The sequence below is a fragment of the Muntiacus reevesi genome, chromosome 5 (genome assembly GCF_963930625.1).
Source record: "Muntiacus reevesi chromosome 5, mMunRee1.1, whole genome shotgun sequence".
In the NCBI taxonomy this organism is placed as follows: domain Eukaryota; kingdom Metazoa; phylum Chordata; class Mammalia; order Artiodactyla; family Cervidae; genus Muntiacus; species Muntiacus reevesi.
Window position 1 is genome coordinate 112,006,674 of NC_089253.1, and position 12,808 is coordinate 112,019,481.

Below are 12,808 nucleotides of genomic sequence, written 5' to 3' on the forward strand. Positions count from 1 at the left end.
TGTATGCCTGAATCCTAGCAGGGTGTTTAAGCACTTACTCATTGCTCAAAACATACTGGTTAAAAGTTCATTTCCTTGGCCCTGTAGTTATTGATATCTGCTAAGGAAACATGAGGAAAATGACTACAATATATAATATATATTATAGATATAATCATACTATGATAGATTTGCATTTATATCTTTAAAATAGAGGAAGATTTGAAAGAACGTTAATGTTCAACAGTGGAGAAATGCCTTGACTAAATTATGGGATGTAGACAGGGATATTTCACAGTCATTAAAAGCTGTGATTTTGAAAAAAACATTGATGACATGATAGCGTAAGTAGGATATAGTCCAAAATTTAGAATATAACGTCTAACACTGTAAACACAACATGCTTAGAGTTCTATCTTTAAACTTATATGTGCTTGAAGGAAATATATGTGGCAGGAATTCCTCTTACGGCGAGGGCTGTTTTTGTTTAGGACGATATATTGAGCCAAGTAGTAGTGTGTGCTCAGTTGAGTCTGACTATTTGCAACCCCATGGACAATAGCCAGTCAGTCTTCTCTGTCTATAGGATTTTCCAGGCAAGAATGCTGGAATAGGTTGCCATGTCCTCCTCATGGGGTCTTACTGACCCTTGAATCCGCGTCTCTTGCATCTTTACTGCCAGCACCATCTGGGAAGCCTATTTTGAGCTTAATACAATAGCAGATAAAACACAGAGATTATGTGTTAGTAGTAAAAATGAAGCAGTGTGAAAAGAGTTACAAAAGGGCTGTACTTTACATGAGGTGGTCATGGAGGTTTTCTCTGGTTGGTCACATCAGAGCAGAAACTTGGGGTGTAGGAGATAAACCAGTCTGTTTGCTGGTGAAAATGATCCAGTAAAAAGAAAAATTTTGACAATGGAATGGAGAGAAGGGATGGTCACGGGAACTGTGTCCTTGATTAGGCACAGGTGAGAAGCTAGCTTTAGCTGTGAGTGAAATGATTCCTTCACCATGAAGGCAGGGCATGTGGCTACTATTACTGGAAGTAAATAGGTATTGGAGTGGGAGTTTATGAAAGTTCTCTATTGATTGCTTCTGTCTTCCCAGTACAATGGAGGGAAGGTCATCAAATAATAGAATAAGAGAAGAGGAGATGTATGAAATAGTTATGTATGAGAATGGGAGTCGATCAATATTTAATTACAAAGTATGTAACAATTTCTATTGTGTATCTGGGGTGAATTTTTAATTTATCCATAAGTACAGGTTTTTTTTTTTTTTTTTTTGGTCTCCACATCTCTTATGCCTTTTTTTTTTTTTTTTTTTTCTCTCTTATGCCTTTTCCATCTCCTTGTAACCAAAGCAGTTAATCCAGTGGCAAACAGACAGAAAATAGAAATGAAGAGAACTTTCTTGGTTCTTGAGCTTCTAAGACCATTTGTCATAACTCTCTCTTGTTTGCTAGTGTAATAATAGGATTTTTCTCACTGTTTCTCAACAGGGTGGTGGTGACTGTCCAGAAATGAGTATTGGAGCTATAAAAATTGCCTTGGAAATTTCTCTTCCTGGGTCTTTCATCTATGTTTTCACTGATGCACGATCCAAGGATTATCGACTCGCTCATGAGGTGCTGCAGCTTATCCAACAGAAACAGTCACAGGTGAGTAGCGTCAACCCCCACCCCCCAGTTTTCCACCTGAACGCAGCTGCAAGAACTACAGCATGTAAGAGATTGCCTCTGCTCTCACTATGCCATGTGTGGCAAATGTCAATAACTACAATTACGGATCCATATATAAGGGCTCCAGTATGTATGTATGTGTCATTTAGTGTAAATGGATATGTGATATTTGTACATAGCATGTAAATGCATTGTTTCACAATATGGAAAAGAAATGATTACAGTTTAATTAAGATGTTTGTTATCATCTTATCCATATAACTGACAAAAGTACAGCCCTAACAGAAAAAGCCTGTATTTCCAGTGTCACCTCCTATGTGAAATCTTGTTTGAGTCAATTACTCATTGTATCAGTTAGCTATTGCTGAGTAACAAGCTGTTCTAACTCTCAGTGACTTAAAACAATAGTCATGTATTTCTCACATGTTTGTCGGACTCAGTTGCCCTAGGCTCTGCTTGCTCACTTGTGTGTCTAGGCATAGTTTGGTTTTGGCTTATCTCAGCTGATCTCTGGGTGACTTGGCTCTTCCTTGCAAGTTTCTCCACCTCTTTCTGAGACCAGTAATCTAGTTTAGGCATAATCTTGTCATGACCAAGGCAGAAATACTAAGAGATCAAGTGGACATGCACAAGGCAATGGCACCCCACTCTAGTACTCTTGCCTGGAAAATCCCATGGACGGAGGAGCCTGGTGGGCTGCAGTCCATGATGTCGCTACGAGTTGGAAACGACTGAGGGACTTCACTTTCACTTTTCACTTTCAAGCATTGGAGGAGGAAATGGCAACCCACTCCAGTGTTCTTGCCTGGAGAATCCCAGGGATGGGGGAGCCTGGTGGGCTGCCGTCTATGGGGTCGCACAGTCGGACATGACTGAAGCGACTTAGCAGCAGCAGCAGCTTGAGTGTCAGTTTGGAACCAGTAGAGTGTGCATTTTGCCTTGTGCTTATGGCCAAAACAAGTCAGATTTCCAAGCTTTGATTCAAAGATGACAAAGTAAACTTTACCTCTTTTGTAAGGTTAATTTCAAGATCACCTGTAAATTGCATGAATCAGGAAGATACACACACACACACACACACACACGTACATACGCGTCTCCCACTTGTCTGGAAGTATGTTAATATACAGCAAGTGCTCAATAACCATATGATGATTTCCCCAAATGCTTTAAATTGTCTTTTTCAAAAACTGTAGGTGGTATTTGTGCTTACTGGAGATTGTGATGACAGAAGCCATATTGGATACAGAGTCTATGAAGAAATTGCCTCTACAAGTTCTGGTCAAGTGTTCCATCTGGACAAAAAACAAGTTAATGAGGTCAGTTTAATAAAGTGGGTCTATTTCTACTTTATTACTACCTTATCAACATCACTTGGGCAAACCTAATTGTGTCAGTTTTGATTTCAAGAACAATTCAAACAGAAAAGTTTTTCCCCCTGGGCTACACAGTAATAAAGGCATTAAACTGATGTTCAGAAGCATAGGTTTATCTGGTATTAATTTCTAGACAGTTATGCTATACTGATGAATTATTTACATTTGAGTATACATTTATTTAAAATTTATTTAGTGGAACTTGAAAATTTTTGTAATTTTTATTGTTTAGTAAGGTTAGTTTGTATTTCTGATGTAAAGCTTTTGGATAACTGGTAAAATGAGGCTTGATTTGACTCTTCCTTGACTCATTTTTCATTTGTTCACTAAACTACAATATAAGAAGTTAGTTGTTGAGTCAAATTCTATTGAAGTTTGATCTCTAAAATAAGAAATAAAAACTATTGCTTAATAACTATATACTTATCTAAAAATTTTTATGATAGTCTATAACACATATATTAAGGAAATCTTTGTAGTTTCTAAAAATGTGTTTGAGATATGTTTAATTGTCATGATTCTGTCTTTCGTTCTGTAACCTTACCTTGACCCTACCTGTGATGATAAAATTTTGTTTACTTATTTATTTGACTCCCAGGTAAGTTTCTAGGAACATGCCAAAATGAAGATAAGATATGACATTTGCATAATTCATGTTTGATTTGATGTGGTCAGGGTATCTATACAAACTTTATATACAAATTTTATTTTTTTGTTTGTCATTACTGCAATTAATATTAAAATTTTTCTTAACAGTTTTCAACTATTGAATAAAAAAGCATGATTAACTGTATTGTGTGTGTTTATATAAACACACATACATAAATATATATCCACAGGTATATACACACATACTCATATATATATATATATATATATATATATATACACATATACATACATACATGTGGATGTGTGTGTGTTCTTATTTTCCTCTTTTTTTGTGATCTAATATGTGGTGAATACTTAAGTTTCTGATATGAGCTAAAAAGATGTTTTTTTTTTCTTTGTAACACAGGATTTTACATATATATAATATACATATTATATATAAATTTTTATATATTTATATATTTATAAATATATAAATTTATAATATATACAAAATTATATATTAATATATACAAAATTATATATTTATATATAAATTATCTGGAGCATATTATGCTTAGTCAAATAAGACAGAGAAAGACAAATACCATATATTTTCACTTATAGGTGGAATCTAAGAAAAATAATACAAACGGACAGATGTAACAAGACAGAAGCGGACCCACAGAGAACAAAGTTGTGATTATTGGAGGGGAATGGGTGGGGATAGGGCAAAACAGGTGAAGGGATTTAAAAGGTACAAACTAATAAGCATAAAATAAATAAGTTTTAAGGATATAATGGACAGCACAGGGAATATAGTTAATAAACAAGTTCTGTTCATTTCATGACAGACTCCCTTGCCTTGAAAGAAATGGTTCACTATGTCCTCTTATGACTAAAGAGTTCCTATTAGATCATGCAGGAACTAATGGCACATTGCAGATTTCTAGAATAAATAATTTAGTTAAAATATTTTTTATTAATATGTGATATACAAACATGGAAGATCACTTAAGTGTAAACAGATTTTCTTGTAAGAAACAGCCTTTGGAGGAAACTATGACTTGAGTCCGTATTGTGTCCATTGTGGTGGTTTACTCACTAAGTCATGTCTGACTCTGCAACCCCATGGATTGTAGTCTGCCAGGCTCCTCTGACATGGGATTCTCCAGGCAAGAATTTTGGAGTGGGTTGCCATTTCCTTCTCCAGGGCATCTTCCTGACCCAGGAATTGAACCCGGGTCTCCTGTGTTGCATGCAGATTCTTTACTGACTGAGCTATGAGGGAAGCATCCCTGAGCTCTGAGGGAAGCTGTGAGCGAAGTGTCCCTCAGTGTCCACTGTAGCAGTTCAGAAATGCCTGGGCAGGTCTGACAACTGCAGGGGGAGACCTTGACAGTTACTTGAACAGACATCTGCGTGAGAGTTTGGGAGCCTGAGGTTGGAGAAGCGTGCACGGTGTCTCTCTCTGGAGCTAGGTTTCTTGTCCCTGGACCTTGTGCTTGACCCTGATGATGGGAATGCCACCATTTGGAGTTGTTTTTAACCTGGGATTATGTGAGACTCTGGGGTACAGTCAATACCATTAGCATGAAGTAGGGCATAATGGGGAAGAGCATCATTCTCTCTTACATCAGTGAGGAGACCACCCACTTAGGGGGTTCTGAGGCTTTTTGGGGAGTGGTAGTGGTGTTCAGTGCAGTAGATGGGGCATTCATGGCAACAAAGGATACATGCCCAGAGGACAGGGTGTTTCCCAGCAGAAGGTACCACAGAAGAAAAGAGGTGAGAAGAGTCATGGCTACGGTCAGCAAGCGCCTAGTGCATTTGAAAGAGCAGCTGACTGAACCTGCAGGTATAACTTGGAGATACTTAAAACAAGTTGGATAAACTTCGAGATCTTTGCCAACAAAGGCCCGTCTAGTCAAGGCTATGATTTTTCCAGTGGTCATGTATGGATGTGAGAGTTGGACTATAAAGAAAGCTGAGCACCAAAGAATTGATGCTTTTGAGCTGTGGTGTTGGAGAAGACTCTTGAGAGTCCCTTGGACTGCAAGGAAATCCAGTCAGTCCATCCTAAAGGACATCAGTCATGAATATTCATTGGAAGGACTGATGTTAAAGCTGAAACTCCAATACTTTGGCCGCCTGATGCAAAGAACTGACTTATTTGAAAAGACCCTGATGCTGGGAAAGGTTGAAGGCAGGAGGAGAAGGGGACGACAGAGGATGAGACGGTTGGATGGTATCACCGACTCAGTGGACATGAATTTGAGTAAACTCCGGGAGCTGGTGATGGACAGAGAGGCCTGGCATGCTGCAGTCCATGGGGTTGCAAAGAGTCAGACACGACTGAGTGACTAAACTGAACTGAAACTTCTAGGGAGAACCTTAGAACTTTATTGTTGGGTTTCCCTTGTGGCTCAGTGGTAAGTATTCACCTGCCAGTGTAGGAGACACAGGTTTGACCCCTGGGTCCACAAGATCCTTTGGAGAAGGAAATGGCAACTCATTCCGGTATCTTCTTGGGAAATCCTAAGGACAGAGGAGCCTGGCGAGCTACAATACATGGGGTCATAAAGAGTCGGACACGATTTAGTGATTAAATGATGACAAACGTAGGACATTATTAGGTTTGGATCCCAGAGCTAGAATATAACCTTGTCTGTCCCATTAGTGTGACAATTTATGTTCATATAATCAGAGAAAATTGATTTATGAAAAATTGAAAATACTGTTGTCTTAAATGAAGATTATAAGCCCTACAGAGGTACAGAGTTTCTTATTAAACAAATGGGATGATGCGTAGTCCTAAGAAAGAATTCTGTTGTTCAGTCACTCAGTTGTGTCTGACTCTTCATGACCCCATGGACTGCAGCACACCAGTCTCCCCTGTCCTTCACTATCTCCTGGAGTTTGCTCAAACTCATGTTCTTTGAGTTGATAATACCATCCAACCATGTCATCCTCTGTTGCCCTTTTCCTCTTGTGCTTTCAACTTTTCCCAGCATCAGGGTCCTTTCTAATGAGTCAGTTCTTCATATCAGGTGGCCAAAGTATTGGAGCTTCAGCTTTAGCATCAGTCCTTCCAATGAATATTCAGGGCTGATTTCCTTTAGGATTGACTGGTTTGATCTTGCAGTCCAAAGGACTTTGAAGTGTCTTCTTCAGCACCACAGTTGAAAAGCATCAATACTTCTGCACTCAGCCTTCTTTATGGTCCAAATTACCAAATAATTTATAGGAATAACAGTTTAAAAGTTTTGGTATAAATTACAGAAAATTGTATGGATGTAGATATATAACAGAAATTTAACCCATTGCTATGTTAATAGTCTTTTTCTCCTAGATTATCAGTTGATACTCAGATCTTTAAGTTCAGCTAGGTAGAAGAAGACTAGATAAAAGCATTACTAAAACTGCCCATTATTGTAAGCTGGAGTTTAATGCCAACAGGGATGGGCTTTAATGTTTTTGCCAACCATAGCAATTCCAATCCCCCTTTCAGTTGGTTCATGAAAGGTCATTAAATCTCAAGAGAGACTTAGCTAAGGGTGTCTTGGAAAAGATATTTTCTGGATATTGTCCTGCATGAATGTAAATTCCACGTCTGGTATAGGCATCTTCATACAAGTCTGAGCTTGAAATAAATATGAGGGGGATTAAAGAGCTAAGGAAGTCCAGAGCCTTTGGATTAAGTAAACATTCAGACTATCCTACCTCTAAGCCCAAGAATTAGGGAAGTGATCTTTTTGTTTAAGCCAGTTAGAGTTGAATATTATGGTACCTTAAAAATAAATGCATCCTCAGTTATAAATTGCACTCATCTTACCCGCTAGTAAGGTAATGCTCAAAATTCTCCAAGCTAGGCTTCAGCAATACGTGAACCAAGAACTTCCAGATGTTCAAGTTGGTTTTAGAAAAGGCAGAGGAACCAGAGATCAATTTGCCAATATCCTCTGGATCATCAAAAAAGCAAGAGAGTTCCAGAAAAACATCTATTTCTGCTTTATTGACTATGCCAAAGCCTTCGACTGTGTGGATCGCAATAAACTGTGGAAAATTCTGAAGGAGATGGGCATACCAGAGCATCTGACCTGCCTCTTGAGAAACCTGTATGCAGCTCAGGAAACAACAGTTAGAACTGGACATGGAACAACAGACTGGTTCCAAATAGGAAAAGGAGTACATCAAGGCTGTGTATTGTCACCCTGCTTATTTAACTTATATGCAGAGTACATCATGAGAAACGCTGGGCTGGCAGAAGCCTAAGCTGGAATCAAGATTGCCAGGAGAAATATCAATAACCTCAGATATGCAGATGACACCACCCTTATGGCAGAAAGTGAAGAGGAACTAAAAAGCCTCTTGATGAAAGTGAAAGAGGAGAGTGAAAAAGTTGACTTAAAGCTTAACATTCAGAAAACTAAGATCATGGCACCTGGGAAATAGATGGGGAGACAGTGGAAACAGTGTCAGACTTCATTTTTTTGGACTCCAAAACCACTGCAGATGGTGACTGCAGCCATGAATTTAAAAGACCCTTACTCCTTGGAAGGAAAGTTATGACCAACCTAGATGGCATATTAAAAAGCAGATACATTACTTTGCCAACAAAGGTCTGTCTGGTCAAGGCTATTGTTTTTCCAGTGGTCATGTATGGATGTGAGAGTTGCACTGTGAAGAAAGCTGAGCGCCGAAAAATTGATGTTTCTGAACTGTGGTGTTGGAGAAGACTCTTGAGAGTCCTTTGAACTGCAAGGAGATCCAACCAGTCCATCCTGAAGGAGAGCAGTCCTGGGTGTTCATTGGAAGGACTGATGCTGAAGCTGAAACTCCAATACTCTGGCCACCTGATGCGAAGAACTGACTCAGTGGAAAAGACCCTGATGCTGGGAGGGATTGGGGCTGGAGGAGAAGGGGACAACAGAGGATGAGATGGTTGGATGGCATCATCGACTTGATGGGCATGAGTCTGAGTAAACTCCGGGAGTTGGTGATGGACAGGGAGGCCTGGTGTGCTGCAATTCATGGGGTCGCAAAGAGTTGGACACGACTGAGTGACTGAACAGTTCAGTTCAGAACTAAACTTATAAAAGTGAAAGTCACTCAGTCATGTCCAACTCTATGTGACCCCATGGGCTATACAGTCCATGGAATTCTCCAGGCCAGAATACTGGAGTGGATGGCCTATTTCTTCTCCTGCAGATATTCCCGACCCAGGAATTGAACTGAAGTCTCCTGCATTGCAGGCAGATTCTTTACCACTGAACTATCAAGGAAGTCCTCCTAACTGTTAATAATTCTGTATTTTTTTGTGACATGGTCTTTGTAAGTCCCAGTTTCTTTGTAAAAGAAAGGATAAATAGGAATATGTAAATGTAAAATGGGGATAGTAGAATTATACATTTCAGGAAGTTGTTATCATATTAAATGAGATAATGCATATAGAGTGTTCCTCCCAAGTTCCACTCTAGGGTAAGTGCCCAATAATCGGTAACTAGTATTGTTTTAATCCTTATAAATGTTGTTATTTTGCTTCAAAGTAGGGAAATTGTGCCACTGTGTTTGTCAGAAACCAGATGGCTTCTTGTTGTTGTTGGGAAATAACTTTGAGTGGGACAGTCTGGGAAGAGGCTGGAGAGATGGTTCTTTTTTTTGATGTGTTCTGAACATCTGAAGATCTGAGAGATGTTCTGAAGGGGTTTCTGGAGCCCCATAAGCCAATATATTCCTTAAAGCCACCAAAGTAAATGATTTTTTTTTAAACAAAGAACAGAATGACAGTGTTGAAATTGGATTTGCAAAATTTTTAGCATGTAATAGAGCCATTTCTCTTTTCTAATTGTTCCAGATTCTCCTATTTTGTAAATATTATAAACTCTAAGGAACCTAGATGCTATAATGATGTCTGCACATTTAATAGGTGTGAGAACTGTGGTGAAGTCATACACAGACTGAGTCCTTTCATTTTAACAGAGTTATTTTTTTCATCTTTTGTTTCCAAAGGAATCTGTTGGGTATTATGCTTTATCCTCCTAACCCAGTTCATCAGTTTCCTAAGCTAGCAGGTTATATTTTGTGTCAACTCTCTTGAGATTTCTTGAAGTTTTTTTCTTTCTTCTGTTCATTGTTTTGGATAAGATCTAGGTATCTTTCATCTTTATTTAACATAAAAGAGAAACCAAAGAAAAGGAAGTATTTGGCTGAGCATCAGGGGTATATAAATCATTGTGTGGTATTACTCTTTGGCAATACAAGTTAAGGCACATCTCAAAGATGTACTTAATTCACCTTTGAAGACGGAAAAGGAACTGAACAGTCTGAGTCTTTCATTTCTTTGTAAACTGGGTGATTGTCAGTGATGCAACTAATGCTTCCTAGGTTTAAGTCCAAGTTAGAAATCTCAAAGTTACCCACAGATGTTATATTCTTGTGTCCAAGAACCTAACACAAAAGATCCATCATCCAGTGGGTGATTCACTTGTTCTGTCTCCCAACCCTTTCTCTCCACCTCTTCCAGCCGATGTCTTCAGATATCTCCGTTTACAACCCCTGCCCCCAAACCTCTCCATCTACATCCCACACCTGTGGATTGCTTTTATTCCCCACTCCTAAGTGATGCTGGCTAGCTGACTATGTTATAGCAGAAAGAAATTTTATTAAATAAAGAAATATTTGTCAAGAAATTTACATTTTTGAAAGAGATCAATGATGATATTTAGAAGTCTCATGAGAATATATCTTAATGACTGTCCTATCATATAACTTGCAGGTTGTCGGTGTAGGATGTTTTAATTCCAACATTCCTTTTTAATACCCAGGACTTTCTTCTAGCGTGGGTGCCCTGTGCTACTCTGTTTGGCATGGACATATTCCTCTTGATTTTCTATCAGACATGAAAGACTCCCACAACTGTTTCCTTTCCTCGGTGTGAATGTAAGAAAATATGCTGTGTGATTTAGAAAATGATACCAGATCAGAATGATTGGGTGCTTGCTGTGGCCACTAAGCAAGAGCTGAATTTTATTTTACTTCATTTTACTTAATCCTTACTACTGCCTATAAGAAAGACACCATGAAGCAGGGCCTCTGTATCAACCTAGAGGGGTGGGATGGGGCAGGAGATGGGAGGGAGGTTCAAAAGGGAGGGGATATATGTATACCTGTGGCTGATTCAGGTTGAGGTTTGACAGAAAACAGCAAAATTCTGTAAAGCAATTATCCTTCAATAAAAAAATAAATTAAAAAAAAGACTCCATGAATATCACCTCTATTTCACAGATGAGGGGAAGAGGCATAGGGAGCAGACCATCTTGCTCAGGGTTCAACTGCTGCTGGCTGTAAATGTCTGAATGTAGGGAACATATACATTATTTATCCTGTAACTGCACCCATAATCATGGTGAATCCCACTTCTGATTTCCTCTTTTGTTTTCATCAGATGATGCAGTTTTAACAGTAAAGGACATCAGAGATTCCATCCTGATTCATTTGTTCAGCACATGTTTGAGCTACCTTATGCACACTGAACACTGGGATAGCAAGATCTTTGAAGTTTCTTCATTGATAGATACGATAGAACCACATGAGATTAAGCAAATAAGGAAATTTCAATAGTTGTTGTTGTTGTTCAGTAGCTCAGTCGTGTCCAACTCTTTGTGACCCCCATGGACTGCAGCATGTCAGGCTTCCCTGTCCATCACCAACTCCCGGAGTTTGCTCAGACTCATGTCCATTGAGACTGTGATGCCATCCAACCATCTCATCCTCCATCATCCCCTTCCCCTTCAATATTCCCCAGCATCAGGATCTTTTTCCAATAGTAGGCTCTTTGCATCAGGTGGCCGAAGTATTTTAACTTCAGCATCAGTCCTTTCAGTGAATATTCAGGACTGATTTTCTTTAGGATTGACTGGTTTGATCTCCTTGCAGTCCAAGGGTCTCTCAAGAGTCTTCTCCAATAGCACAGTTAAAAAGATTCAATTCTTCAGTGCACAGCCTTCTTTATGGTCCAGCTTTCACATCCTTACATGACTACTGGAAAAATCATAGCTTTGACTATACAGAACTTTGTTGGTAAAGTAATGTCTCTGCTTTTTAATATGCTGCCTAGGTTGGTCATTGCTTTTCTTCCAAGGAGCAAATATCTTTTACTTTCATGGCTGCAGTCATCATCTGCAGTGATTTTGGAGCCCAAGAAAATAAAATCTGTCACTGTTTCCATTGTTTCCCATATATTTGCCATGAAGTGATGGGACCAGATGCCATGATCTTAGTTTTTTGAATGTTGAGTTTTAAGCCAGATTTTTCACTGTCCTCAGTAGTACCCAGCACAGTCGACTTGGGCATCTGATCTAAATTGACTACTTTATAAGGGATTGGAAAGGCACTGAAAATGCTATCGACTTTTCTTTGAATAAGTGGCAGGGTACTTAAAGTCCAAGGTTTTAGAAATCTTGGTTCTAAGTTCTCCTCCCTTGTAGGCAAGACTGTCCCAGCCATTGCTGAAGCCAACGTGCTCTGGGAGTCTACTATCAACTTTCTTACAGCAGCAAGGAGAGAGGGAAGTCATCCCAGAATTTTTACTTTAAGAATGATTAAAGAAGCAGGATATCAGTAGTTATCTGAGCAGAAAAGAGATGGCTCACTCAGCGGGGGCAAAAGAAAGTTTAGTGAATAGCAGACTACCAAGGTGTGGGCTGGGCTAAGCAGCCAACAGGCAGTGTTGAAGCATTGAGAGTCCAGCAACAATAGAGGAGAGGGTTTGGACCAGTGCCCAGGGAGATCGAGATTGAGATCCTCTGACAGGCACACTGCAGCCGTGGAGGATAAAACCTGGGGAGTCTTTCTTCATGCTTTTCATTTCACCCTGTCTAACTGGAAGCTGGGAGGCCATGGAGCCCCTAGTGAAGCAGTTCTCAAAGGTCAGCATCCCTGGATGCGGAGCCTAAAGGAGGACAGAGCAGTCATCTGGAGGGGCAAAATCAAAGTTTCCAGTACAAGCAGAACTGTGCAGTAAAGACTCCAGGCCCTGGGACTATGACTCGTATCCCAGCCATGGGATGTTACATAAGTTACAGTCTTTCTCTCTCAGTTTCCACATCTGAAAAAGAGGAGAATGATAGTACCTATTTCAAAGTTATTGTATTTAGAGCATACCAATAAATATTATT

General features: G+C 39.3%; 1 protein-coding gene across 6 annotated transcripts in view; it reads left to right on the top strand.

Annotated features, from left to right (window-relative positions):
* Nucleotides 1–12,808, top strand: part of HMCN1 (hemicentin 1) — a 517,313-nt gene that overhangs the window by 138,054 nt on the left and 366,451 nt on the right. For all 6 annotated transcript variants that reach the window (XR_010663324.1, XR_010663323.1, XM_065936211.1 and 3 more), the window contains exons 3-4: nucleotides 1,483–1,641; nucleotides 2,859–2,981. Coding sequence is in view for 4 of the 6 variants with exons in the window: in XM_065936211.1 (XP_065792283.1) it covers nucleotides 1,483–1,641; nucleotides 2,859–2,981 (282 nt within the window). In the remaining 2 variants the exon portion in view is untranslated. The remainder of the gene's footprint in view (nucleotides 1–1,482; nucleotides 1,642–2,858; nucleotides 2,982–12,808) is intronic.